The following is a 26109-nucleotide window of genomic DNA, read 5'->3' as shown; positions in this document are numbered from 1 at the left end:
CCCAAGCTGTGCAAACAGCAGAAACCCAGCTGCCTCGCCCTGGTGACAAACATTTGCACAATGCCCACTGCTCCAAGCTGGATTTCTACAGCTCAGCGGCAGAACCAGGCCCAGCTTTTACCTCCCTCCAGGGACTGAGGGTGGGGGACAGAGTGGGAGGACTAAGGGTGGGGGACAGAGTGGGGGGACTGAGGGTGGGGGACAGAGTGGGAGGCCAGAGGGCAAACCCAGCGAAACTACAGAAAGGAGGGCAGTGGCCTTGGGGAGCACAAGGCACCTCAAGGGCCCCCATCTGCCTCCCCAGTCCCCGCCTCTCTCCTGAAGAAAGAGGCAAGATGTCAGTGGAAAATAACTTTTATTGAGACTCCACCAACTGCAAAATCTGCTCCTGGCATTAAGCTCCTTCTTCCTTTGCAATTCGGTCTTTCTTGAGTGGTCCCTGTGGGGAGAGAGGCAGTGGTCAGAGGTAGAAGATGGCAGGTGACAGCAGATGCCCACTCTAGAGGTCGGGACCAAGACTCTGGGCCAGTCTCCACAGCCACAAGAGAAGCCTAAGGCATCAAGACCACCCCTACCCTGGCTGGAGCCAAAGGCAAGCGGCTGGCCAAGCCACCGAACCCAGCAAGGGGGGCAGGCAGAGGTGCTCACCATGAATGCTTTCTTCTCCTCCATGGTCTGGAAGCGGCCATGGCCAAACTTGGAGGTGGTGTCAATGAATTTAAGGTCAATCTTCTCCAGAGCCCGCCGCTTCGTCTGCACCAGCAAGGACTGTGGGCCAAGAGGGGAAGGGATTTAGGATTATGAGGAGCCAGGCTTTCCTCAGCACTTGGTTCACAGCGCCCCTGCATCTGGGAAGGCACATGATCAATTCAGCCTCCCCCACCACCCGGCAGATGAGGACACACTCAAAGCAGCAAACAGCCCAGCAAGGCCAGCCTGGGAATTTCCTCATCCCAGGACTTCAAAGCCAGTGTGAAAGGACTGCCAACACCCTCTCCTTCCTCTCCTCTCCCACCACAGGGCCACCAGCGTCTGTGGCCTTGGATCCTCCCTCTACAAGAGCCCCCCCATGACAAAGCAGGACCTGCCTCACCTTGCGAAGGGTGAGCACCCGCTTCTTGGTTCCCACCACACAGCCTTTCAGCATGACAAAGTCATTGGTCACTTCACCATAGTGGACAAAGCCACCCTGGAAAACAAGAGCATCGGATCAGCACAGGCCCAGGAGGGGACTGTTGTGCAGATAACCCCTCCAGGTTCAGGCCCTCCCTGACCACAGGGCTGTTCTCAGAAGGAAGGCAACAAGGAACGGTTCCGCAGTCTGTCTTGGGCGCTGTGCCCAGCGCACATTCCAGGCCTCATCACTGAACAGCTGAGCCTGAGACCCCACTTCTCACCAGCCAACCCCAACGAGTGGACTCAAATGACAACATGCCACTTACAAGGGACACAGCTAGGTGCTGTGCTGGCTTCAGTTAAGGATCCTGCTAGCAGCTCCTAGGAAGCAGCCTATCCCCAAAAGCACAAGGCCTGGGGTGGCCTCACAGAGCAGAACACCCATTACTTACCAAAGGGTTGATGCTCTTGTCAGACAGGTCATAGTCAGTGGAGGCATTGTTCTTGATCAGCTTGCCGTCCTTGATAAGGTAGCCCTGGCCAATCTTATAGATCTGAGTGAACAAGAAGGGTGGAAGGCTAGGGCATTAGGGACAAATAACCCAGACGTGCCAGTGTGCTGACCTGCAAAGCACTCTAGGAAGGCAGCTGAGGCCTCAGTCCCAGCCACAGACTATCCCAAGGTCAGAGCAAAAAGGTGGCTGGCCCTCCAGGTTCCTTTCTGTAAGGTGGCTGGACTAAAACTAAAGATCCTGCTGTACAACACAGGAGGCCTGTCACCCCCCCGGTAGTGGGATCAGGGACCAATAAGGCTAGTATCCCCAGCCACACCAAGTCAGCCGCACCACAGCCACTTTACAGGATGGCACCTTACAAATCAAGATGGGCCAGAACGGACCCATGAGAAGCAAGCCACTGATGTCCACATGATGCATAAGCTACAGTCAATGAAGCAGCACTGACCGGCACAGAAACCCCACTCCCCAGCACGGGGTCATCTTCCCGCCCCCAGGGAGCCACTCTCAGAACCTCACCTTCTTGTTGATCTCAGTGCGGTGATGGTAACCTTTCTGCCCAGCGCGTGCCACAGAGAAGGCTACCCGAGCAGGATGCCACGCCCCAATACAGGCCACCTTGCGCAGGCCTCGGTGGGTCTTGCGGGGCAGCTTCTTGGTGTGCCAACGACTGGTGACCCCTGGAATGGATACACATCATTGCACCTCAGTGCCCAGCACCTCCCACTGACCCCTTCCTGCTACTCAACAATTACCAACCATGGCTGGGTCATCTGAGGGAGTGATAAGATTATTTCATGTGCATTATCCACAGGTCTCCCCTGTCAAGCTGGATAGGCTCTGGGGGTGTAACCCTGAACTCAATTCTGAATGGATGCTTTTTAAGGCATCCATTAGTTTAAGCTCCCCCATCCGCAGGGACTGACTGACATAATTCCAAGCTCCCCTTTGCAGTTATCAGTAGGCTACGAAGAGCAAAGGGTCCAGGAACATGTTAAGAAGTTGTCCCCTGGCCCTCTGCTACCCCAGCCACTTCTGACCACAAAGCTGTTCTCAGAAGGAAGGCAGTAGAGAATGGTTCCACACTGTCTGATTCGGGCGCTGTGCCCAGCGCTCACTCTGAGCCTCATCACCGAACAGCTGGGCTTGAAACCACTTCTCCCCCAGGTTTGCACAGCAACTCAAGCCACTGCAAAGCTCACCTTTGTAGCCTTTGCCCTTGGTCACCCCGATGACGTCGATCATCTCATCCTGTCCAAACACTTGGTTCACAGGTACCTGCTGCTCGAGCCTCTCGCGGGCCCAGTCCAGCTTCTCGGCCACAGTGCCTCCGTTCACCTGGATCTCCATCAGGTGGGCCTTCTTCTGGCGCAGAGGGAGCAGGCGCATCTAGGAGGGGGTAGACACAGCTCAGCTCCAGCTGCCAGCGCTCCTCCCACAGTAGAGGAACTGCAGCTCCATGCGGCCTGATTGATGTCAAGCACACGGCAAAAAGCCAGTAACTCTGAACAAGTCACTGAACTTCACCAAGAGGAAGGAACTTTCATTTTTGCCAACAGCAACAACTTAACTTTGGATACTGGTGCCTGAGTTACTGTCAGGATGAGCGGACAAGGCCCACACCACAGGCAAACAACCAGATCCCAGCACCTACCAGCCCAATGTTCCTATGGCTGTCCTTTGGGTCAGTTCCTTTTGGAGTATTGCAGTAGTTTTACCTCAGCCACCTACACTTGCCCTAGTGACAAGCCTGCTTTTAAGAGAGCACAAGCTCTAAGTAAGAAAATGCATCACTGGGCGCAGTGGCTCACGCCTGTAATTCCAGCAGTTTGGGAGGCCGAGGCAGGCGGATCACCTGAGGTCAGGAGTTCAAAACCAGCCTGACCAACATGGAGAAATCCCATCTCTACTAAAAATACAAAATTAGTAGGGCGTGGTGGCGCATGCCTGTAATCCCAGCTACTCAGGAGGCTGAGGCAGGAGAATAGCTTGAACCTAGAAAGCGGAGGTTGCGGTGAGCTGAGACAGGGCTACTGCACTCTAGCCTGGGCAACAAGAGCGAAATTCCGTCTCTAAAAAAAAAAAATGCATTTAAGCATAAAGCTTTCACTCAAGGACAGCCTAGCAATGTCCTGACAAAATTTCAATGGTGGACATTCACTCTCATCTGTGGCCCTCACCACAGGGGGTTGTACTCAGCACTTGAGATCAGCCAGGATAACCAACAGGACAGCAAGAGGCACCCACTCTAACCAAGTCAATAAAGAGCCTGCTCAGCTCACCAACTAGGTTTCCAGGAGAGCAGCCAGTACAGTACCTCACAGCCGACTTTCAGGCAGGCATTTCAGTGTTACAGGTGAGTCACCAGTTGGGTCAGCCAGTTGAATTTGAAAGGGGAATGGTTCCCTTGCTAAGGGCCAGTAAGGACACAGTGCCCTCTGCTGGCAAGGGAGAAGCCTACCCACAAGCAGGCGGGCACGGGACCCCCATGATCACATAGGTCACTTCTACTAAGTGGCAGGCCAAGCCACCCTGGGGCACTGCGCTCACCTGGGTGTGGGCAATGACACGGATGACTTGGCAGTATTTCTTCATGCTGCTGAAGTCCTTCTCCAGCTGCTTCTTGCCATCCTCATCCTGCCATTTCTTGCAGTACTTGGTAAAGGCCTTCTTCTTAGATTTATGCCTTCAGGAGCAGAGCAGAGTTGGGGAGGGGACCGGGTGCAGGCCTTCATCACCCGTCTGAGGGGTGAGCGGAAGGCACACTGGCACCACGGGGGATGGGGCTCATTGCCGGCTTCTAAGGAGCCTTTTCCACCGGCAAGCGGAGCCTGGATGGAGCTCATCGGGCAGAGCCGAGCGGAGCTGAGCAGAGGTCCACAAGGTTAATGTAAGTTACACGCATTCTAACAAAATTCTTGCTCCGGGAGGAAGCAACCTTTCTGCCTTGGGGGAGCACCCACTCAGTGACGGAGGAAATGGGATATTCCACCCAGGGCCAGAGGCCCTTGCCACCCCTATAGGGGTGGAACTATCCTGCTACCTCTCCTGGTTTCTAGTTGGACTCCTCAACCAACTGGGTCCTCAGCCACCATCCACTAGCCTGGACTCAGAAGGAGGGTGTTAGCTTCCGGCTGAAACCAGATGGCTGGCCAAGTCTGATCCCAGGTATTTTTCTGTTCAAGAGGCAAACTAAACCCGAGACAGCAGCTCCCTGCCTGCTACAGAGCTGAGAAACCACGCACACGCTGCTCCCTGCTCTTCAGCTCCCAAGCTAGGAACTACATGGCCTCCTCCCTTACCAATTCTTATAGAAACGCCTCTTGCATTCATCACTGATGTGCTCAGCGAAGACAGTCTTGAAGGTCCGGAGGCCTCGAGGGGTTTCCACGTAGCCCACAATGCCCACAACCACCATGGGCGGCGCCTCCACAATGGTCACAGCCTCCACCACCTCCTTCTTGTTCACCTCTGCAAAAAAAAGCAGTCAGACTTGGCAGGAGCCCAAGCAAGGGGTGTAATGTTTTCTAGAAAAATGCAAAGTGCCCATTTAGGCCGGAAGGGCAACTGGGCCCCACACCTGCAGTATGGACTCACAGGGCTGTCCTTACTACCTATTTCTCATTCAAAGCACATTTATGTTCTTTAAACAAAAAATATCAGGACCCTAGACAGCCAAATACCTGTCCAGCTTCAATTCTCTTCTACAGAAACCTCTGGAGGCAGACAAGAATGCTATTCATCTGGAAAATTCAGTGTCCTAAATATAACTGGGACACAGAAATAGCTCTGAGCTCAGAGATTAGTCAATATCAACTGCCTAACATTAATGTCTCCATAGCTCAGCAACCAGTGCTGTTAGAACACACACAGGTAAGTGGCCATTATTCAAGCTTTCAGGTGAAACTCACGTGAACAAGCAAAACATGAGGCAGTTTTTATGCCAGCCTCAGCAGCTCCAACCCCCAACACTAGTGTTACTTCTCTTTGCTAAGGCTCCTGGCAAATTTACTATGCTCTGAAACCAATACCCCACACCGCACCTAAAGCAAACAGTGCTGGCCATCTGTAGCCTTGGAATATTAGTCTTGAAGTTGAGCATTCCCGTTCTGCTGTCACAGCAGTTCTGACAATCTGTAACTCCTGCTTAAAAACAAGTCTGCCCTCTGCTAGCAGCTTGACTCCGTCTCTACAGTTTCCCTCCTCCTCCACTCCTATTCCTCCAACTTTTAGGATGCCTGTACATACTGGATCCTGGCCTGTCGACTTCCCGCACGATGTGAGTCATGCCAGCCTTGTATCCCAAGAAGGCTGTGAGGTGGACCGGCTTGGACGGGTCATCCTTAGGGAAGCTCTTCACCTTCCCACGATGCCTGCTGCTGCGCTTCCGAGGCAGGAAGCCGAGGGACCCATGTCTGGGAGCGGAAAACTTTCTGTGAGACTAGAGGGGAAAAAAATCACCGTCAGCACCCGTATCAAAGCAGTGCCCCCTTCTCTAGTTCCCAGGGGCCTAAGTTCCAAATCTCAGCAATACTGAATCCTGACCAGACACCCAACAAGCCAAGTAAAAAGTCATTATCTCTTCCAGGCTCGCACATGTCAAGAATGCTTTTGTATTCGACAAAATTTAAGCTGAATCTTATTTCAAATCCACTCAACCTGTAAGAAAACGAGCCATCCATTTTTTTCTCTAACACTACACAAAAATACACTAAGTAGTGGCACTAAAAACTGCTTAACAGTTTATGTGCCAATTAGCAAGGTTTTGACCGCTAAAGAAAGGGACTCCTGGGACAAACGCTGGGTAGCAGCTAGCAATGCTACGCTATGGGCTGCCTCCGGCGCCCAGACACTAATTACACCGACACACGTAGGCCAGAGAACTCGGCAGAGCCAAATCAGAACATGACAATCAGCACACAGTTTCTGTCCGCCCGTCAATAAGTTCATCATCTGTGGTTTCTGGGAGCTCCAGAGGCCTTCGGAGTGCACCAGCGGTCCCAGATATTCAGGAGGACTCCACAACACTCCCCTCCCCCAAGCTTCTTTACCTCCCAATGAGAACGGCGCCGAGAATCCCCACCCAAGGTCCTTCTACCCAGACAAGCAGCTTATGGGCCGTAATACCAACTAATGATAGAATTGGTGAGATCGAAACTCAGAAATGACTCAGGGCTTTAAAAATGCCGGGCCTCCGAGCCTGCTCCCACCCTTACGGCCTCTCTCCGGCCGACCCGCAGGCCCAAAGCCAGTCCTCCAAGCGCTCTTCTCCACAAGCCTCTCGACTTTCCAGAAAATAGGCCAGACTGAAGTCCCCGCTGGGTCGCCCGTGCCCCTAGAGCAAGCCCCCGGCGCCGGCCAAGACGGGATGGCGGCGATGCGTCGCGGATTCAGCCGTGCCGACGCCGGTGACAATGAAACAGCCGCCATTACAACACGTACCATCACGCCATCAAATCCCGCCGGTAGAGGCCGGTCGGCCTTCGGTGCCCGCTATATAAAGCCAAATCTGGCCCCGCCCCTTCCGGCGTGCGAGCGCGCCCCCGCGGCAGACGTCGGGTCGGGGGAGGCGTACCGAGCGCCATTTCCGCGCCCGCTCTTCCGCTCCTAGCTTCCGTTCAGAGGTGGACGTCAGCTTCGGAGACAGAAATTAGGCGCTCTACGGCGAGGGGTCGGGTTCAAACTTAGTGAAAAGCCGCGGAGACGTGGGCTAAGGGTTGGTGTGCCACAAATCTACGGCGTCCGGCAGCAGCCAAATTTGATAATAACGAAGAAAAATGGCTGCGTCGCTTTTCCTCCTCTGATATGCAGCTATGTCTGGAATTAGCGAAGAAAGACTGAAACTCTCGTTTCCTGGCACCCACGCTGGTTTTGCCGCGACACCAACTTACCTTTAATACCTTCGATCTCAGGCATCCCTCCCTCAAGCCCTATCTCTGTCATTTCTCCCATGCTAATGCAGTGGCCCGCGCTTGATTCTGAGGGTCTCAGGAGCGTCCCAAGCCTGCGGAACGGCCTCACGACCTCGGGTCATGCCGAGTCCAGCTGCCCAGCCTCCCGGAGCCTCACGCCTTCCAGACCTCTGGATCAGCGAGGGCTTTCGCTGATCTCTGTCTGGGCTCCAGGGTGACTCGGATCCTGACCGATTCCCTGCCTCCAGGCTCGTCCCCTACAAATCTTTTTTTTGAGACAGAGTCTCACTGTCGCCCAGGCTGGAGTGCAGTGGCGCAATCTCGGCTCACTGCAAGCTCCGCCTCCCGGTTCCCAGTTCAAGCAGTTCTCCTGCCTCAGCCTCCCAAGTAGCTGGGATTACAGGAATGCGCCACCGTGCCCGGCTAATTTTGTGTGTGTGTTTTTAGTACAGATGGGGTTTCACCATATTGGCCAGGCTGGTCTTGAACTCCTGATCTCGTGATCCGCCCGCCTCGGCCTCCCAAAGTGCTGGGATTACAGGTGTTAGCCACCGTGCCCGGCCCCCTACAAATCTTTCTAAGAATCAAGTATCTCGTTACTTTCCATGGCCGCCTCGTTGTTTCCTCGGAATTAAGCATCAACTTCAGCGGCCGCCAAAGACGCTCGCCTAACCGTCTACTTCAGCCTCATGGCTGCGCCAGAGCACACGCTCTCATATCACCTGCTTCCTCCGCCCAACCCTGTCATCTTCTTTAATTCTGGGCCTGGCCTTTGCTCCCACCGTCGTTTAAAAAGCATTCTCTCTTCCGGGCGCGGTGGTTTACGCCTGTAATCCCAACACTTTGGGAGGCCGAGACGGGCGGATCACCTGAGGTCAGGAGTTCGAAACCAGCCTGGGCAACATGGCGAAACCCCGTCTCTATTAAAAATACAAAAATTAGCCAGGCACGATGATGTGTGTCTGTAATCCCAGCCACTTGGGAGGCTGAGGCGGGAGAATCGTTTGAACCCGGGAGACGGAGTTTGCAGTGAGCTGAGATTGCGCCAGTGCAATCCAGCCTGGGCAACAGAGTGAGACACCGTCTCAAAAAAAAAAAAAATTATCCCGCTTAATCCTCACACCATTCCCGAAGGACATAACTGATAGATCTTCAATCCATTATTAGAAATCCTGGGGGCCACATATGTTTCAAAATTCAGCATTTCTTGAGTTTTAGAAAGGTAATATGGTGCACATACTGTATATTATGTAATTCAGTACTTTTTAAAGAAAAACAATATTCCGTAAGGAAACATGAATATTCACATGGAGTGGGACAAATATAAATAGACTCACATCAGTTCAAGGCTGACTTTGCTGCTAAAAAAATGCATCAGTTTACTTTTTGCTGCCAAATAATTTAAGAAGGTTTTTAAAATTTCAGGATACAGGCCAGGCACGGTGGCTCACGCCTGTAATCCCATCACTTTGGGAGGCCGAGGAGGGTGGATCACCGGAGGTCAGGAACTTGAGATCAGCCTGGCCAACACAGTGAAACCCCATCTCTACTAAAAATACAAAAATTAGCGGGTTGTGGTGGCTGCACGCCTGTAGTCCCAGCTACCCAACATGGGGTTTCGCCATGTTGGCCAGGCTGGTCTCGAACTCCTGACCTCAGGTGATCCACCCACCTTTGCCTCCCAAAGTGCTGGGATTACAGGCATGAGCCCCCACGCCTGGCGTTTTTTTTTTTTTTTTTTTTTTGAGACAGAATCCTGATTGGTCATCCAGGCTGGAGCACAGTGGCATGATCTTGGCTCACTGCAGCCTCTGCCTCCCGGATTCAAGCAATTCTCCTCCCTCAGCCTTCCAAAGTGCTGAGGCGGGCGGATCATCTGAGGTCGGGAGTTCGAGACCAACCTGACCAACATGGAGAAACCCTGTCTCTACTAAAAATACAAAATTAGCCAGGCGTGGTGGTACATGCCCGTAATCCCAGCTACTCAGGAGGCTGAGGCAGGAGAATCGCTTGAACCCAGGAGGCAGAGGTTGCAGTGAGCCAAGATCGCATCATTGCACTCCAGCCTTGGCAACAAGAGTGAAACTCCGTCTCAAAAATAAATAAATAAAAATAAATAAAAAATAAAAATAGGGATTCAGCACAACATTGGGTTAGGCCTCAGTTTCCTTATCTGTCAAATGAGGAATTCATTCATTCATTCAACAAATATGCACTGAGCCTACTTTGCCTAGCCCCGTGCAGGGCTCTGCAACATGGAATAAAACAGAGGTGGGGTTGGGACCCCTGCCCTGGAAGAGATCAGTCTACCTACATCATAGCTATGAAACAGAGGCCTGTGCAAAAAGAACTGGTGAATTTCCCAATTTATGGGCAGGGTCATCAGGGAAGCCTCAACCACAGAGATGTCATTTGAACCGGACTTGAAAGGATTTTTATTTGTCAAGCAAAAAGGGCAGCTCTCCAGGCAGTAGGAACAATGTGTGCAAAGGCAGAAAGGATAAAAGACAGTGGCCTGCAGAACTAGCTGTGATTTGGCACAGCCAGACTAGAAGACAGTGGCAGGAGGCCAGTTTAGGAAGATAGGTAGAGTTCAGACCTAAAGTTTCCAGCTGGAAAACATCATCCTGAGGCCAGTGGAATGCATTGAAAGCCTATGAACACCTGTGCACTTATTTTTATTTGTATAATAAGACAGGCTCTTGCTATGTTGTCCAGGCTGGTCTCCAACTCCTGGGCTCAAATGATCCTCCTGCCTCAGCCTCCCAAAGTGCTAGGATTACAAGTGTGAGCCGGCATGCCAGATCAGCACCTGTGCATTTTAGAAGGGTGACTTTAAGGGGCCAGCTGGATTAGGAGAGGATGGAAGGAGTTTTCACTGTTCCGTGTAAGCCACCAACATAGGCACCTGGCAAAGGGCACTGAAGGTGAATATACAGAAGAAAGGGGTGAGTGGCCAGGTGCGGTGGCTCACACCTGTAATCCCAGCACTTTGGGAGGCTGAGGTGGGTGGATCACAGAGCTCAGGAGTGCAAGACCGACCTGGCCAACATGGCGAAACCCTATCTCTACTAAAAATACAAAAATTAGCCAGGCGTGGTGGTGCAGGCATATAATCCCAGCTACTTGGGAGGCCGAGGCACAAGAATCACTTGAACCTGGGAGGTGGGGGTTGCAGTGACCTGAGATCACACCACTGCACTCCAGCCTGGGCAACAGAGCAAGGCTCTGTCTCAAAAAAAAGGGCGGGGAAGAAGAAGAAGAAAGAAGAAAGAAGAAGGAGGAGGAGGAGGAAGAGGAGGAAAGAGAGAGAGAGGGGAGAAAGGAAGGAAGGAAGGGAAGGGAAGGGAGAGAGAAAGAGGGAGAGAGAGGGAAGAAAGGAAGGAAGGGAAGGGAGAGAGAGAGAAAGAAGGAAAGAAAGAAAGAGGGAGTGAGGGAGGAAGGATGGAAGGGAGAAAAGGGAGAGAAAGAAAGAAAGGAAGGAAAGAAGGAAGGAAGAAAAGGGGATGAATCAGATGTTGAGACTGGACAGGCTCTGGAAACTATTTGTATGAGTCAGGGTGGGTGGGACAGGAAGCAGCAAGTATGGGAATCAGGATGTCCATTTTGGATATTGGGTATGTGGTGTTATTTTAGAAGGCAGAGTTTGATTTATATGTGTAGGGATGGATTCATTTATGGGGTTAACTATATCCTTTCTCCTTTCAAGTACAGATGTAAGGCTACATACCAAGACATATGCAACTCATCGAGGTAAAAGTAAGGACATGACCAGGCCCGGTGGCTCACGCCTGTAATCCCAGCATTTTGAGAGGCCAAGGCGGGTGGATCATGAGGTCAGGAGTTTGAGACCAGACTGACTAACATGGTGAAACCCCATCTCTACTAAAAATACAAAAATTAGGCGGGCGTAGTGGTGCACACCTGTAATCCCAGCTAACTCAGGAGGCTGAGGCAGGAGAATCGCTTGAACCAGAGGCGGAGGTTGCAGTGAGCCAAGATTGCGCCACTGCACTCCAGCCTGGGTGACAGAGCGAGACGCCATCTCAAAAAAAAAAAAAAAAAGTAAGGGCATGATGGAGGGATATAAGAGGAAGCCAGAAGTGGGATCACGTCTAAAATACACATTATGGATCTCTGTATTTGTGCCAGAGGTGGTCCTCTCATTTGGTTCGGAGTTTCTGTGTAGCCAAATAAAAAAGATGAATATGGCTAAACATGGTTCACAATATCCACATGATAAAAGCAAACCAGTGGCCAGAAAGAGTCTGCTGTTCCTGAAATAAGGCTTGAAAGACATTTTTCCCCAGGGGTCCTCCTCAAGGGGCCAGGGTGGTACAGCCGATGATGCCTGGAACATCAGCCCACAGTGAACACACAATGGCCGTGTATGCTTAGTGCAGGCCAAAGAACTCACGGCGACATGCTGATCCGTGTGAGCTGTTTACAAGAGGCCAAAGTGAGCGGGTTAAATGATATGATCACTGATTGCCAGTTTAATGCAAAAATCAAATCCAGAGTCTGAAAAGAAATGGGTTAACTTTATTTACAAAGAGACCCCTATCGATTTTTTTTTTCCAAAACAGAACTTGTAGTAAGCAGCAGCAAAGACTCCAAGGTTTTGCTCACATACCTAAAGGGCAGATGGTCTCTGCTGCCAGGTAAAACCCAAGGTGTACTCTAACTTTTGTGGAAGATTAGGAGGACTTGAGGAGGAGGAGAATGGAGGAAGCAGGAGGGCAAGAGAGGAGTTGGGTGGGATGACAGTTTTGCCTTGATGGTGTTTAAAGCTCTGTGTTCCCCCACTAGCCTGGAGGCTTCATGTTGGCAAAGCATGTGTCTCCTCCCCATGTGCTCTGCCTCCAGGCAGAGCCTTGCATAGAGAAGATGCTGAGTCGCATTTGTCAGATGAGGGCATGAAAATAGTGGAACCAAACGAGGACATTACAGCTGCATTTTCTTTCTTTCTTTATTTTTGAGACAGAGTTTTGCTCTTGTTGCCCAGGCTAGAGTGCAACAGCGCAATCTCAGCTCACTGCAACCTCCGCCTCCCGTTTTCAAGCGATTCTCCTGCCTCAGCCTCCCGAGTAGCTGGGATTACAGGGGCCCACCACCACGCTCAGCTAATTTTTGTATTTTTAGTAGGGACTGGGTTTCGCTATGTTGGATAGGTTGGTCTCGATCTCCTGACCTCAAGTGATCTACCCACCTCGGCCTCCCAAAGTGCTGAGATTACAGGCGTGAGCCACTGCGCCTGACTTACTATTATTTTTTGAGACAGGGTTTTGCCTTGTTGCCCAGGCTGGAGTGCAATGGCGCGATCTCAGCTCACTGCAACCTCTGCCTCCCAGATTCAAGCGATTCTCCTGTCTCAGCCTCCCGAGTAGCTGGGATTACAGACACCCACCACCACGCCTGACTAATTTTTGTACTTTTAGTAGAGATGGGGTTTTGCCATGTTGGCCAGGCTAGTCTCAAACTCCTGACATCAGGTGATCCACCCGCCTCTGCCTCCCAAAGTGCTGGGATTACAGGCATGAGCCACTGTGCCTGGCCTACAGCTGCATTCTCAATGGCTGCCTGCCTTGCCCATTATGGGCAAAGCAGTTATGCCCTCTCTTGGACATAAGTTCATATCCTGATCTTTTGTGCTGTCATTGATTGTTGCAAAACTACCCTGCCCAGATGACAGGATGTTTGGTCCAGAGGGTCAGCTAATATGAGCTTGGGGCATGAATGCAGCCTCATGTCCCCGGGCAGGAGCCTGGGTACACAGCCTTTGGGTCGTGAAGGCCCCTTGCTGTGCTTCTTCACAAGGAGCTGTGGGGGAAATGCCCCACAGAATGGGAGCGGGCTGGGCAGGGAGGTCTGGCAGGTCCTGCTCCCACTCCTGCTGCTGTGTGGCCTAGGCCTGGTGAACTTCTATGCATCCCTGCTGGGGCTGCAGGCGGAGATGGCAAATCCAGCCTCCCACTGGCTCTCAGTCTCCGTGCTGGGCATCTGCGTCCTGTGGTGCAGCAGCCTGCCAGTGGGTGGGGGTCTCATCCTCATCCTGTCCCGGAGACTGTGCATGGAGGTGATGCTGCCTGTCCAGCGGGCCTTGTGGCAGCAGCTGACTGTTGTGCAGATCTGGAACCTACAGCTGTTCCCCACCCTGATCCATGGAGCCTGCCGCTGCACCTCGCAACTCCGGCAACACCTGCGGTGGGAGGCCGGCCCAGCCGTGTTCTCCATGGCCCATTGGGCCTACTACAGCCCGGTGGGCTTCCACCACGATAACAGCAAGGTGTTGGAGCTGCTGCTGCAGGCCGTGCTACAGCACATGGCCATGTCCCTGCTGGCCTGCTGCCTGGACAGGCTGTGGGTGGCTGTGGGACGGGTGGCCCAGGCCGTGTGGGGCTGTGGCCTGCAACCCCTGGAGAGGGCCAGGCTGTGCTGGGCAGCCTCCACAGACCTGGATGCAGTCACCACTATCCTCCCAGCAACCACCATCCCTTTCAGCCAGCGCTTCCCCGGACCTGACCCGGCCACCATGAGTAGGCTCTCACCAGCCTTCATGAGCCTGTTCATAGTGGTTGGGGTCAAGGATGCCAGCGAGGGAGAAGAAGGCTGTGGCTATGGAGCCACCAGCATATCCCTTAGCACCAGGTTCCGGAGCAGTAGGACAAGCAAGATGGCCGTGAAGTCTTCATCCAAGAAGGCCCTCGCACAGCAGCTCAAGGCGACTTGTCTCCTCATCATTCTTCTGTTTATCTGTGCCGCGTCTCTCTTCGTGCAGAGCTTAAAATAAGGTGATTAACTGTGGGCCGGCCCCCGGTATGTTCCCTGCCTAGCTTTGTCAGGGGGAGATAGAATGGCGACAGATCTGTCCACTTAGGCCTTTACTGGGCCGAGGGGCAAGGTGGGTTGTTCCCAGTACACAAGACACATGCATCCCAGGGGCTGGGCTGGGGGACCTAGTCTCAGCCCTGTCACTACTGTGTATCCTTGCGGAGGTTACTTCACCCTTCTCAGCCTCAGTTCCCTTTCCTGCAAAATATAGATAATAGGACTCTGAGGAGAGGGGATCTATAAAAAGGTGTCATTTGTGAATTGTAGCATACTCTTCCCCCTCTAATTACTTGAACAAATAGTGCACAAAACCTTCTTCCTTTTTTTTTTTTTTTTTTTTTTTTGAGATGGAGTTTCACTTTTATCACCCAGGCTGGAGTGCAATGGCGCGATCTCAGCTCACCACAACATCTGCCTCCCGGGTTCAAGCGATTCTCCTGCCTCAGCCTCCCAAGTAGCTGGAATTACAGGCATGCGCCACCACACCCAGCTAATTTTTGTATTTTTAGTAGAGACGGGGTTTCTCCATGTTGGTCAGGCTGGTCTCCACCTCTCGACCTCAGGTGATCCGCCCACCTCAGCCTCCCAAAGTGCTGGGATTACCGGCATGAGCCACCACACCCGGCCACCTCTTTTCTATTAAAGAACATAAAAGAAGTCCTGAATAAATGGAGAGACATCACCAATTCATGGATGGCCTGACATGTCTTTAAAATGTCAGTTGTGGCCAGGCGCATTGGCTCACGCCTGTAATCCCAGCACTTTGGGAGCCAAGGTGGGTGGATCACCTGAGGTCAGGAGTTTGAGACCAGCCTGGCCAACAAGGCAAAACCCCGTCTCTACTAAAAATACAAAAATTAGCCAGGTGTGGTGCCACACGCCTGTCATCCCAGCTACTCAGGAGGCTGAGGCAGGAGAATTGCTTGAGCCCAGGAGGTGGAGGTTGCAGTGAGCCAAGATTATGCCACTGCACTCCAGCCTGGCCAACAGAGTGAGACTCTGTCTCAAAAAAATAAATAAACAGGCCAGACGCGGTGGCTTACGCCTGTAATCCCAGCACTTTGGGAGGCCGAGATGGTGGATCACCTGAGGTCAGGAATTCGAGACCAGCCTGACCAACATGGTGAAACCCCATCTCTACTAAAAATACGAAAATTAGCCAGGCGTGGTGGCGCATGCATGCAATCCCAGCTACTCAGGTGGCTGAGGCAGGAGAATTGCTTGAACCCAGAGGTTGCAGTGAGCCGAGATCGCACCACTGCACTCCAGCCTGGGCAACAGAGACACTGTGTCAAAAATAAATAAATAAATAAATAAAAATAAAATGTCAGTTGTGACCAGGTGCAGTGGCTCATGCCTGTAATCCTACTGCTTTGGGAGCCCGAGGTGGGTGGATCACCCAAGGTCAGGAGTTCGAGATCAGCCTGGCCAATATGGTGAAACTCTGTCTTTACTAAAAATGCAAAAATTAGCTGGGTGTTGTGGTGGGCGCCTGTAATCCCAGCTACTCAGGAGGCTAAGGCAGGGGAATCGTTTGAACCCAAGAGGCGGAGGTTGCAGTGAACCGAGATTGTGCCACTGAACTGCCTGGGCGACAAGAGTGAAACTCCATCTCAAAAATAAAATAATAAAATAAAATAAAATAGTCATCTCCATAGTAATCTGTAAAGTCATTAGGATTTCAACCAGAATCCCAAGGGATTTGGGCAAGAGGTCGGGGGATGGGGTGACTCATACATTGATTCTAAAATGTATACGGAAGGCCAGGCATGGTGGCTCATGCCTGTAATCTCAACACTTTGGGAGGCTGAGGTGGGAGGATCACTTGAGCCCAGAAGTTTGAGACCAGCCTGGGGAACATAGCAAGACCTCATCTCTATTTTTTAAAAATTAGCTGGTCATGGTGCTACATACCTGTAGTCTCAGCTACTCAGGAGGCTGAGGAGAGAGGATCACTTGAGCCCAAGAGTTCAAGGCTGCAGTGAGCCAAGATGGCACCACTGCACTCTAGCCTAGGGCAGAGCAAGACCCTGTCTGAAAAAAAAAAAAAAAAAGGTATGTCCACCTACAACCTGTGAAGGGGGGTGGCTGAGATATGAGAATCGCTTGAACCTGGGAAGTGGAAGTTGCAGTGAGCTGAGACCGTGCCACTGCACTCCAGCCTAGGTGACAGAGTGAAACTGTCTTAAAACAAACAAACAAGAGTTCAGTGGAGGAAGGAACTGCAGATGGAGGAATGTGCCGAGACCCAGCTCGATATCCCTCTAGGCCCCTAGTACTGGTGGATTTTAATCAGTGGAATAAAGCGATTTAATCTGTGATGTAAGAGCCCCCTGGCTGCCGGGCGGAGAACAGATTCAGGGTAGCTGGGATTCGCCATGTTGGCCAGGCTGGTCTCGAACTCCTGACCTCAAGTGATCCACCCGCCTCGGCCTCCCAAAGTGCTGGGATTACACGTGCTTGTAGTCCCAGCTACTTGGGAGGCTGAGGCAGGAGAATTGCTTGAACCTGGGAAACGGAGGTTGCAGTGAGCCAAGATTGCGTCATTGCACTCCGGCCTGGGGGACAGAGCCAGATTCCATCTCAAAAACAAAAGAAAAAAAAAAAAGAAAACCACATTCATCACCATCAGAGCTCTTGGGTATCCAAGTGTATTGTCAACAAGCAGTAATATTTTGAAAGGAAAACAGATGTGCTGTCATCCAGGCTTTGGCATTCCACTTACAGAGCACAGGCAGAGTAGACGTAGCATAATTCTTAAGGGCCTTCAGATTTTCAGAATTATCAACGAGCAGTTGGCTTCAACTTAAACTCACCAGGGCTACACCAACTCCTGACAAGAGAGTTAGCCTGTCCTTTGAAACTTTGAAGCCAGGCATTGACTTCTCCACTCTAGCTATGAAAGACTTCCTGGCATTTTCTTTTGATATAAAGCTGTTTCATCTAATTGAAACTCTACTGTTTGGTGTAGCCACCTTCATCAACGATCTTAACTAGACCTGGATAACTTGCTGTGGCTTCTCCATGAGCACCTGCTGCTTCACCTTGCACTTTTATGTTATGGTGACAGTTTCTTTCCTTAAACCTCATGAACCAACCTCTGCTAGCTTCTGCTTGTCTTCTGCAGCTTCCTCATCTCTCTCAGTCTTCATAGAATTGAAGAGAGCTAGGGTCTAGGGCCTTGCCCTGGGTTAGTCTTTGTCTTTTTTTTTTTTTTTTTGAGACAGAGTCTCGCTCTGTCACCCAGGCTGGAGTGCAATGGCTCACTACAACTTCTGCCTCCTGGGTTCAAGCAATTCTCCTGCCTCAGCCTCCCGAGTAGCTGGGATAACAGGTGCCTACCACTGCACCTGGCTAATTTTTTGTATTTTTAGTAGCGATGGGGTTTTGCCATGTTGGCCAGGATGGTCTCAAACTCCTGACCTCAGGTGATCCTCCTGCCTTGGCCTCCCAAAGTGCTGGGATTAGAGGTGTGAGCCACCACGCCCGGCCTACTCTTTGGTTTAAGAGAATGTTGTGGCTGGTTTGATCTTCTATACAGACCACTCAAACTTTCTCCATATCAGCAATAAGCCTGTTTCACTTTCTTATCATTCATGTACTCATTGGAGTGGCACTTTTAATTTCCTTCGAAAGCTTTTCCTTTGCATTCACAACTTGGCTAATTGCATAGTGGAAGAGGCCTAGCTTTCAGGGTATCTCAGTTTTTGACATGCCTTCCTCATTAAGCCTAATCATTTCCAGCTTTTGATTTAAAGCAAGAGACATGTGACACTTCCTTTCACTTGAACACTGAGAGGCCATTGTAGGGTTATTAACTGGCCTAAATCCAGCCTGTCTCGGCTGTTGGCATGCTTTCCTCACTAAGCTTAATCATTGCTAGCTTTTGATTGAAACTGAGAGACAGGACTCTTCCTTTCACTTGAACACTTAGAGGCCATTGAGCAGTTATCAACTGGCCTAATTTCAGTACTGTTGTGTCTCAGAAAATAGGGCTGCCCTACAGAGGGAAAGAGACAGAGAAATGGTGAGTCAATAGAAGAGTCAGAACACACACATTTATCAATTAAATTCACCATCTCGGGCTGGGCGCGGTGGCTCACGCCTGTAATCCCAGCACTTTGGGAGGCTGAGGCGGGGGGATCACGAGGTGAGGAGATCGAGACCATCCTGGCTAACATGGTGAAACCCCGTCTCTACTAAAAATACAAAAAAATCAGCTGGGCGTGGTGGTGGGTGCCTGTAGTCCCAGCTACTCGGGAGGCTGAGGCAGGAGAATGGCATGAACCCGGGGGGCAGAGCTTGCAGTGAGCCGAGATCGTGCCACTGCACTCCAGCCTGGGTGACAGAGCGAGACTCTGTCTCAAAAAAAAAAAAAAAGGATGGCCTGAGACTCCTTCCACGTACTTACCTTTTAGAATTCTGATGGGCCATGTTCCATGTTTCTTTTTCTTCCTTTTTTTGAGACAGAGTCTTGCTCCATCTCCCAGGTTGTAGTACAGTGGCGTGATCTCAGCTCACTGAAACCTCTGCCTCTCCCCAGTTCAAGAGATTCTCCAACCTCAGCCTCCTGAATAGCTGGGATTACAGGCGCATGCCACCACACCCAGCTAATTTTTGTAATTTTTTAGTAGAGAAGGGGTTTCACCATGTTGGCCAGGCTGGTCTTGAACTCCTGACCTCAGGTGATCTGCCCTCCTTGACCTCCCAAAGTGCTGAGATTACAGGCGTGAGCCGCTGCACCCAGCCCCATGTTTCTAATCCAACCAGAACCTGCTGCTATGTTATTGCTATCATCTGAATGTTTGTGTTCCCCAAAATTCATATATTGAAACCTAATCACCAGTGTGATGGTGTTGGGGCAAACTGAGGAACGGAGAGAATGATATGAGAGTACAGGAGGATTTTTTTGGTTTTGTTTTTGACACGGAGTCTCGCTCTGTCACTAGGCTGGAGTGCAGTGGCACGATCTCGGCTCACTGCAACCTCTGCCTCCCGGGTTCAAGCAATTCTCCTGCCTCAGCCTCCCGAGTAGCTGGGACTACAGGCAAGTGCCACCACACCCGGCTAATTTTTTGTATTTTTAGTAGAGACGGGGTTTCACCGTGTTCGCCAGGGTGGTCTCGATCTGAGTACAGGAGGATTTTTTATTTCAGGTATGCACCAGCTCAGTGAACTCACATCCAAAAAGCTGAGCCTAGAACAAAGACAGAGCGGGGTTTTTATAAGCTGGCTTACAAAAGTAAAACAAAGGCAGCTAATCATATGATAGGTCACATAATCTATAGTATAGCATAACTTACGGCCTTCCATAGCTGGTGGCTTTGTAGCTGCATTGAAAGAAAAACAAGAACTGGCTAAATACAGACATTTGTAAAACATAATCATGCTTAAGAAACCAGGGAAAGGAGTAACAGTAACATAATTTGTCTTTCTCTCTTTTTTTTCCTTCAACTTTGCTCTGGAGGGGAGGTGTCTGGAGCCCACTCCTTTGGCCTTGGCTTCTCAAACAGTGTTATCCTATAACTGTCCTTGAAGTGAGCTTGCTGCACTTTCCTTTGCTAGGCAGAGGAAAACTTGTTATTTTCCTTTTAACCTTGCCTTGCCTGTTACTTTTCTTAGAGTGAATGAATGCATATTTATTTTTAAATTTCTGCCTCAATGGTATTGTTACGGGAAAGGGGTCCAGATCCAGGCCCCAAGAGAGGGTTCTTGGATCTTGCACAAGAGAGAATTGAGGGTGCGTCCATAGAGTAAGGTGAGAGCAAGTTTATTAAGAAAGTAGAGGAATGGGGCCGGGCGCGGTGGCTCACGCCTGTAATCCCAGCACTTTGGGAGGCCGAGGCGGGCGGATCACGAGGTCAGGAGACCGAGACCATCCTGGCTAACACGGTGAGACCCCGTCTCTACTAAAAATACAAAAAATTAGCCGGGCGAGGTGGCAGGCGCCTGTAGTCCCAGCTACTCGGAGAGGCTGAGGCAGGAGAATGGCGTGAACCCCGGGGGGCGGAGCCTGCAGTGAGCCGAGATCATGCCACTGCACTCCAGCCTGGGTGAAAGAGCAAGACTGTCTCAAAAAAAAAAAAAAAAAAAAAAAAGAAAGTAGAGGAATGGGCTGGGCGCGGAGGCTGACACTTGTAATCCCAGCACTTTGGGAGGCCGAGGTGGGCGGATCACGAGGTCAGGAGATCGAGACCATCCTGGCTAACACGGTGAAACCCCATCTCTACTAAAAATGCAAAAAATTAGCCGGGCATGTTGGCAGGCACCTGTAGTCCCAGCTACTCGGGAGGCTGAGGCAGGAGAATGGCCAGAACCTGGGAGGCAGAGCTTGCAGTGAGCCGAGATCACGCCACCACTGCACTCCAGCTTGGGCAACCGAGCGAGACTCCGTCTCAAATAAAAAAAAGAAAAAGAAAAGAAAGCAGAGGAATAACAGAATAGCTACACCATAGACAGAGCAGGGCTGCTGATTGCCCATTTTTGTGGTTATTTCTTAATTATGTGCTAAACAAGGGGTGGATTATTCATGCCTCCCCTTTTTAAAATTTTTTTTATTTTTTACTTTTTATTTATTTAAGATGGAGTTTTGCTCTTTCACCCAGCCTGGAGTGAAATGGCACAATCTCGGCTCACTGCAACCTCCACCCTCCAGGTTCAAGCGATTCTCCTGCCTCAGCCTCCCGAGTAGCTGGAATTATAGGCACCAGCCGCCATGCCTGGCTAATTTTTGTATTTTTATTTATTTGCCCTTTTTTTTTTTTTTTTTTTTTTTGAGACGGAGTCTCGCTCTGTCGCCCAGGCTGGAGTGCAGTGGCGCAATCTCGGCTCACTGCAAGCTCCGCCTCCCAGGTTCATGCCATTCTCCTGCCTCAGCCTCTCCAAGTAGCTGGGACTACAGGTGCACTTCACCACTCCTGGCTAATTTTTTTGTATTTTTAGTAGAGACAGAGTTTCACCATGTTAGCCAGGATGTTCTTGATATCCTGACCTCATGATCCACCTGCATCAGCCTCCCAAAGTGCTGGGATTGCAAGCGTGAGCCGCTGCAGCCTGTTGCCCAGGCTGGAGTGCAATGGCGTGGTCTCAGCTCACTGCAACCTCCATCTCCTGGGTTCAAGCAATTCTCCTGCCTCAGCCTCCTGAATAGCTGGGACTACAGGTGCCCGCCACCATGCCCAGCTAATTTTTTTTATTTTGGTTTTATTTATTTATTTTTTTATTTTTTTTTGAGACAAAGTCTCGCTCTGCTGCCCAGGCTGGAGTGCAGTGGCAGGATCTCGGCTCACTGCAACCTCTGCCTCCCGGGTTCAAGTGATCCTCCTGCCTCAGCCTCCCAAGTAGCTGGGATTACAGGTGCATGCCACCACACCCGGCTAATTTTTTGTATTTTTAGTAGCGACGGGGTTTCACCATGTTGGCCAAGCTGGTCTTGAACTCCTGACCTCAGGTAATCTGCCTGCCTCGGCCTCCCATAGTACTGGGATTACAGGCATGAGCCACTGTACCTGGCCTTCTCTATTTGGAATGTTTTTAATGTTTCCATTGAGCATATTCATTCTGCAGGAATTTTGTAGATAATCTTTATTAAGCTGAGGATTTTTTTTTAGCATAGTAAGAGCTTTTATATTGAGTGTACTGATTTTACTACGTACTTTTACTGCATTTACTAAGATCATCATATAGTTTTTCCCTTCTAATCTATTCATATGATAAATTATATTTATAGATTTCCTAATAATGAACCAAACTGCATTTCTAGGATAAACCCAATTTGTTTATAATGTATTTTATTTTTATACATTCCAGGATTAAGTTTGTTAATATTTCCTCAGCATTGTTTGCACTGACATTCATGAGTGAGATTGGTCTGAACTTTTTCTTAAACTAAGATAAAACTAGGAAAATATTCCCTTTTTTTTTTTTTTCTTTTGAGACAGGGGTCTCACTTTGTTGTTTAGGCTGGTTTCAAACTCCTGGGCTCAACTGATCCTCCCACCTCGGCGTCCCAAAGTGCTGGGATTATAGGCATCCACCATGCCATGCCAAGGCTATTAAAATTTCAAGGTACTAGGGAGCAACAGTTGTTAGGGAAGCTGTGCCTTCAGGGCTCACTCATTTGTCTGGGTTCATGCCTTCCTTCCTTTTTGTGCTTTTTGTTGTCCATTCATTTTTCTCCCCTAGCATTTAAAGTTTTCAGCTATCTAGACTTCCATATGGCTAGTCTTGTTCTTTTTTTTTTCTTCATAAAGATTCTTTCTTTGAGGATTCCAAACATTTATTTTAGTCTTTCATCTTTCTATAAATTCATCTCATCTGCAGTTACTTCATTTTCTTTTCCTTTTTTCTTTTTCTTTTCTTTTCTTTCTTTTTTTTTTTTTTTTTTTTTTTTTTTTTTTTTTTTTTGAGGCGGAGTTTTACTCTGTCACCCAGGTTGGAGTCCAGTGGCGTGGTCTAGGCTCACTGCAACCTCGGCCTCCTGAGTTCAAGCGATTCTCCTGCCTCAGGCTTCCGAGTAGCTGGGACTGCAGGTGCCTGCCACCACACCCGCCTAATTTTTGTATTTTTAGTAGAGATGGGGTTTCATCATGTTGCCCAGGCTGGTCTCAAACTCCTGACCCCAGGTGATCCGCCTGCCTTGGCCTCCCAAAGTGCTGGGATTACAGGCGTGAGCCACCATGCCAGGCCTGCGGTTACTTCGTTTTCTGCTTGTTGTGATTGGTGAATTTGCTGCCTCTCAATTTCAACAAGGCTTCTGAAGTTTGGGTTGCAGCCTCATCTGCAATGGGAGGGTTTTGTTTTTCTTTATCCTTTCCCTTCCCTGTGTGCTCACCCTCCCTCTCCAGCAGAGTTACTCCTGCTTCCACCCGGCTTCCAGAAACCCATCTCACAATGATGTCTAGGGCCCCTTCCCATAGACACATTGGGGACACTGCAGCCTCAGTGGCAGATTCAGAGGGAGGTTTCTTTCAGCATCCTGTGGGCCGCCGAAATCTGTCTTTCCCTCCCTGAACCAAGCACTTTGTCTAAGTCAGAGTCCCAGGCAGAGATCCCCTGCAGTTTTATTTTTTGCTTCCATTCCCAATAGTGGAGCGCCACCCCTGTTGCTGGATTCAGGCAGGAGGCTAACTTGGCTTCTGTCTCTTGTGGAGCATTTTAATCTCATTACCCTAAAAATGCTGAAGATTTGGTGGCTGTGTGGACCCAGTGCCCAAGTGCCCATGGCTTCAGCCATTTCCCTGCTTTCACCTCCACAGAGTTGCTCATTTTTGAGCATGGCTTGGTCTGTTTAGTTTTGCCTTATGTTTTATCTGCAATTGCTTTGGGTAAGACGCAGACATTTCTGTTGACTTATTAGGCTTGTTATGTATTCCATTGCAAATGACAAATTAACACTTCGTGGCTCAAAACAACAGTCATTTTATATATATATATATATATATTTTTTTTTTTTTTTTAAAGGCAGAGTCTCACTCTGTCACCTAGGCTGGAGTGCAGTGTCATGATCTCGGCTCACTGCAATCTCTGCCTCCCAGGTTCTAGCAATTCTCCTGTCTCAGCCTCCTGAGTAGCTGGGACTACAGGTCCCACCACCATGCCCAGCTAATTTTTTGTATTTTTGGTAGAGACAGGGTTTCACCATATTGGCCAGACTGGTCTCAAACTCCTGACCTCAAATGATCCACTGGCCTCAGCCTCCCAAAGTGCTGGGATTACAGGCATGAGCCACCGTGCCCGGCCTGTATATTATATTACATGATATTCTATTCTATTATAGTCATGATGTGCTTCGTCTGGGGAAGTCTCAGCTGGGTGATTCTTATTTTCAAAGTGGCATCAACTGAGGTCACTTTTTGGTATTCAGTTGGTTACACAAGTTAGTCTCGGGACCTCAAGATGCTGGTGGTGATGGCTAGAAGGCTGGAATCCCCTGGGCCTCTTGGCTAGAGTATTTACACGACGTCTTGGTGGTCTCAAGATTTCTTTCATGACAGCTCAGGACTGAGAGTGTTCCAAGAGATGAAAATTGAAAGCAAATATTTTCTTAATGCCTGGGCCAGGAAAACGGCCCAAAGTTGCTCTGCTAATCAATCACAAGCCTCCCCATATTCAAAGAGAGGGGCTTCAAGGAATTTGTGGCCATATTTCACCTGCTACCCTTGCTTATTATTATCCCCCCGCCCCCGCTCAGGACTTTGAGATCCTTTAGGGCAGAGATCATGTGCAATGTCACTGTCGGATCCCAGGGATCTTCAACAACCTGGCTCACAGTGATGTTACATAGGCTTGCCGCCAACTACATCCTGTGTGTACTCCCTTCTTCCCTTCTTTGAAAAAAGAATAGGATTTCTGGGTCAAATGGCACATTCTTCAGTCAGTTGAAACACACTACCAAGCAGCTCTCCAACTGGGTATCTCTGGTCAATGTTTGTTATTATTATTTTTGTTTGTTTGTTTTTTTGAAAGGGAGTCTCGCTCTGTCGCCCAGGCTGGAGTGCAGTGGTACAATCTCGGCTCACTGCAACCTCCACCTCCCAGGGTCAATTGATTCTCTTGCCTCAGCCTCCCAAGTAGCTGGGACTAAGGTGCACACCACCACACCCAGCTAATTTTTGTATTTTTAGTAGAGATGGGGTTTCACCATGTTGGCTAGGCTGGTCTTGAACTCCTGACCTCAGGTGATCCGCCCACCTCGGCTTCCCAAAGGGTTGGGATTACAAGCGTGAGCCATCATGCCCAGTCCCACTGGTCAATTTTTAAGATTATCTTCATGCTGGGTGTGGTGGCTTACTTCTCTAATCCCAGCACTTTGGGAGGCTGAAGAGGGCAAAACCCTTGAACTCAGGAATTCAAGACCAGCCTGGGCAACATGGCGAGACCCCATCTCTACAAAAAATAAAAAGAAAAAAATTAGCTGGGTGTAGTGGCACACACCTGTAGTCCCAGCTACTTGGGAGACAGAGGTGGGAGGATCACTAGAGCCTAGAAGGTTGAGGCTCCATTGAGCCGTGATAGCACCACTGCACTCCAGTCTGGGCGACATCGAGATCTGGTCTCAAAAAAGAAAATAAAAGAAAACAAAAAGATTATAATCATGCTGTGGCTCATGCACTAAAATACAGTGAATGCATCTCCCTTCTGTTCAGGCAACTCAAACTTCACATACAGAAAACAGAACTAGCACCCTGGATGCCAAACCAGCCTCAAGAGGGCAGGAGAGAGGGAGCAAAGGCCCATTGCAGTTCAGCTGGGGCTAGGAATTTGAACTACCGGGCATGGTGCAGGCAGCTCTGTGTCTGCAAAAGCTTGTCCTGCAAAGACCAGCCTGACTTTCTCCTTTGGCCTCAACACTAACACAGAACACATAAATCCAGATGGTAGAGGAGGATGTTTCTACAATTTGCAATGACATAAAGTATATTTATATACTTCGCAATGGTATAAAGTAGAGGTTCACGGGTGAGCCTGAGAACCTACCCACCATTCATAGCTTTGTGTTTCTAAGAAAATGCCTACATACCTTGTTATACTGTTACAGAAAAAATTATTCAACGATATGTGTTAAAGCATGATCAGAAAGACTCTACCCAAGACCATCATTATAGACACAGGAACCACTGCAATGAAGTCTTGCAATGGGAGCGAGAGATTGGGCTTAACTCCAAACATGGCCAAGTGTGGGGGCCAGTGGATGGGAAATTACTAAGAGGAAGCATCAATGGTAAGGCGGATTC

General features: G+C 49.9%; 1 protein-coding gene and 4 non-coding genes across 5 annotated transcripts; all 5 read right to left on the bottom strand.

Annotated features, from left to right (window-relative positions):
* Positions 1-338: 338 nt before the first annotated feature.
* RPL3 (ribosomal protein L3) lies at positions 339-7811 on the bottom strand. Its single transcript, XM_012507714.2, has 10 exons — positions 7074-7811; positions 5880-6072; positions 4934-5102; positions 4182-4317; positions 2834-3020; positions 2151-2311; positions 1569-1670; positions 1094-1189; positions 649-768; positions 339-439 (listed from the first exon to the last, which is right to left on the bottom strand). The coding sequence occupies exons 1-10, from the start codon at positions 7074-7076 to the stop codon at positions 395-397; spliced, it is 1212 nt and encodes a 403-aa protein (XP_012363168.2). The 5' UTR covers positions 7077-7811; the 3' UTR covers positions 339-394.
* On the bottom strand, positions 1281-1373 carry LOC115836170. Its single transcript, XR_004031159.1, has one exon. It is a non-coding gene; the product is annotated as a small nucleolar RNA U83B (small nucleolar RNA).
* Positions 2678-2772, bottom strand: LOC115836171. The gene has a single exon (XR_004031160.1). It is a non-coding gene; the product is annotated as a small nucleolar RNA U83B (small nucleolar RNA).
* Positions 4318-4372, bottom strand: LOC115836178. The gene has a single exon (XR_004031164.1). It is a non-coding gene; the product is annotated as a small nucleolar RNA U82P (small nucleolar RNA).
* On the bottom strand, positions 6526-6589 carry LOC115836159. Its single transcript, XR_004031149.1, has one exon. It is a non-coding gene; the product is annotated as a small nucleolar RNA SNORD43 (small nucleolar RNA).
* Positions 7812-26109: the final 18298 nt, after the last annotated feature.

Source organism: Nomascus leucogenys, chromosome 7b, assembly GCF_006542625.1.
Source record: "Nomascus leucogenys isolate Asia chromosome 7b, Asia_NLE_v1, whole genome shotgun sequence".
Classification (NCBI taxonomy): Eukaryota; Metazoa; Chordata; class Mammalia; order Primates; family Hylobatidae; genus Nomascus; species Nomascus leucogenys.
This window is presented reverse-complemented; position numbering and strand designations above follow the sequence as displayed.

What these genes read in the sequence shown, in the direction of transcription:
- RPL3 (XM_012507714.2), bottom strand. An exon ending in AGTCGACAGGCCAGGATCCA is followed by an intron (nt 5,103 to 5,879) that starts GTATGTACAGGC and finishes TTTTTTTTGCAG; the next exon opens with AGGTGAACAAGAAGGAGGTG. An exon ending in ACAAGAGCATCAACCCTTTG is followed by an intron (nt 1,190 to 1,568) that starts GTAAGTAATGGG and finishes CTTGTTTTCCAG; the next exon opens with GGTGGCTTTGTCCACTATGG.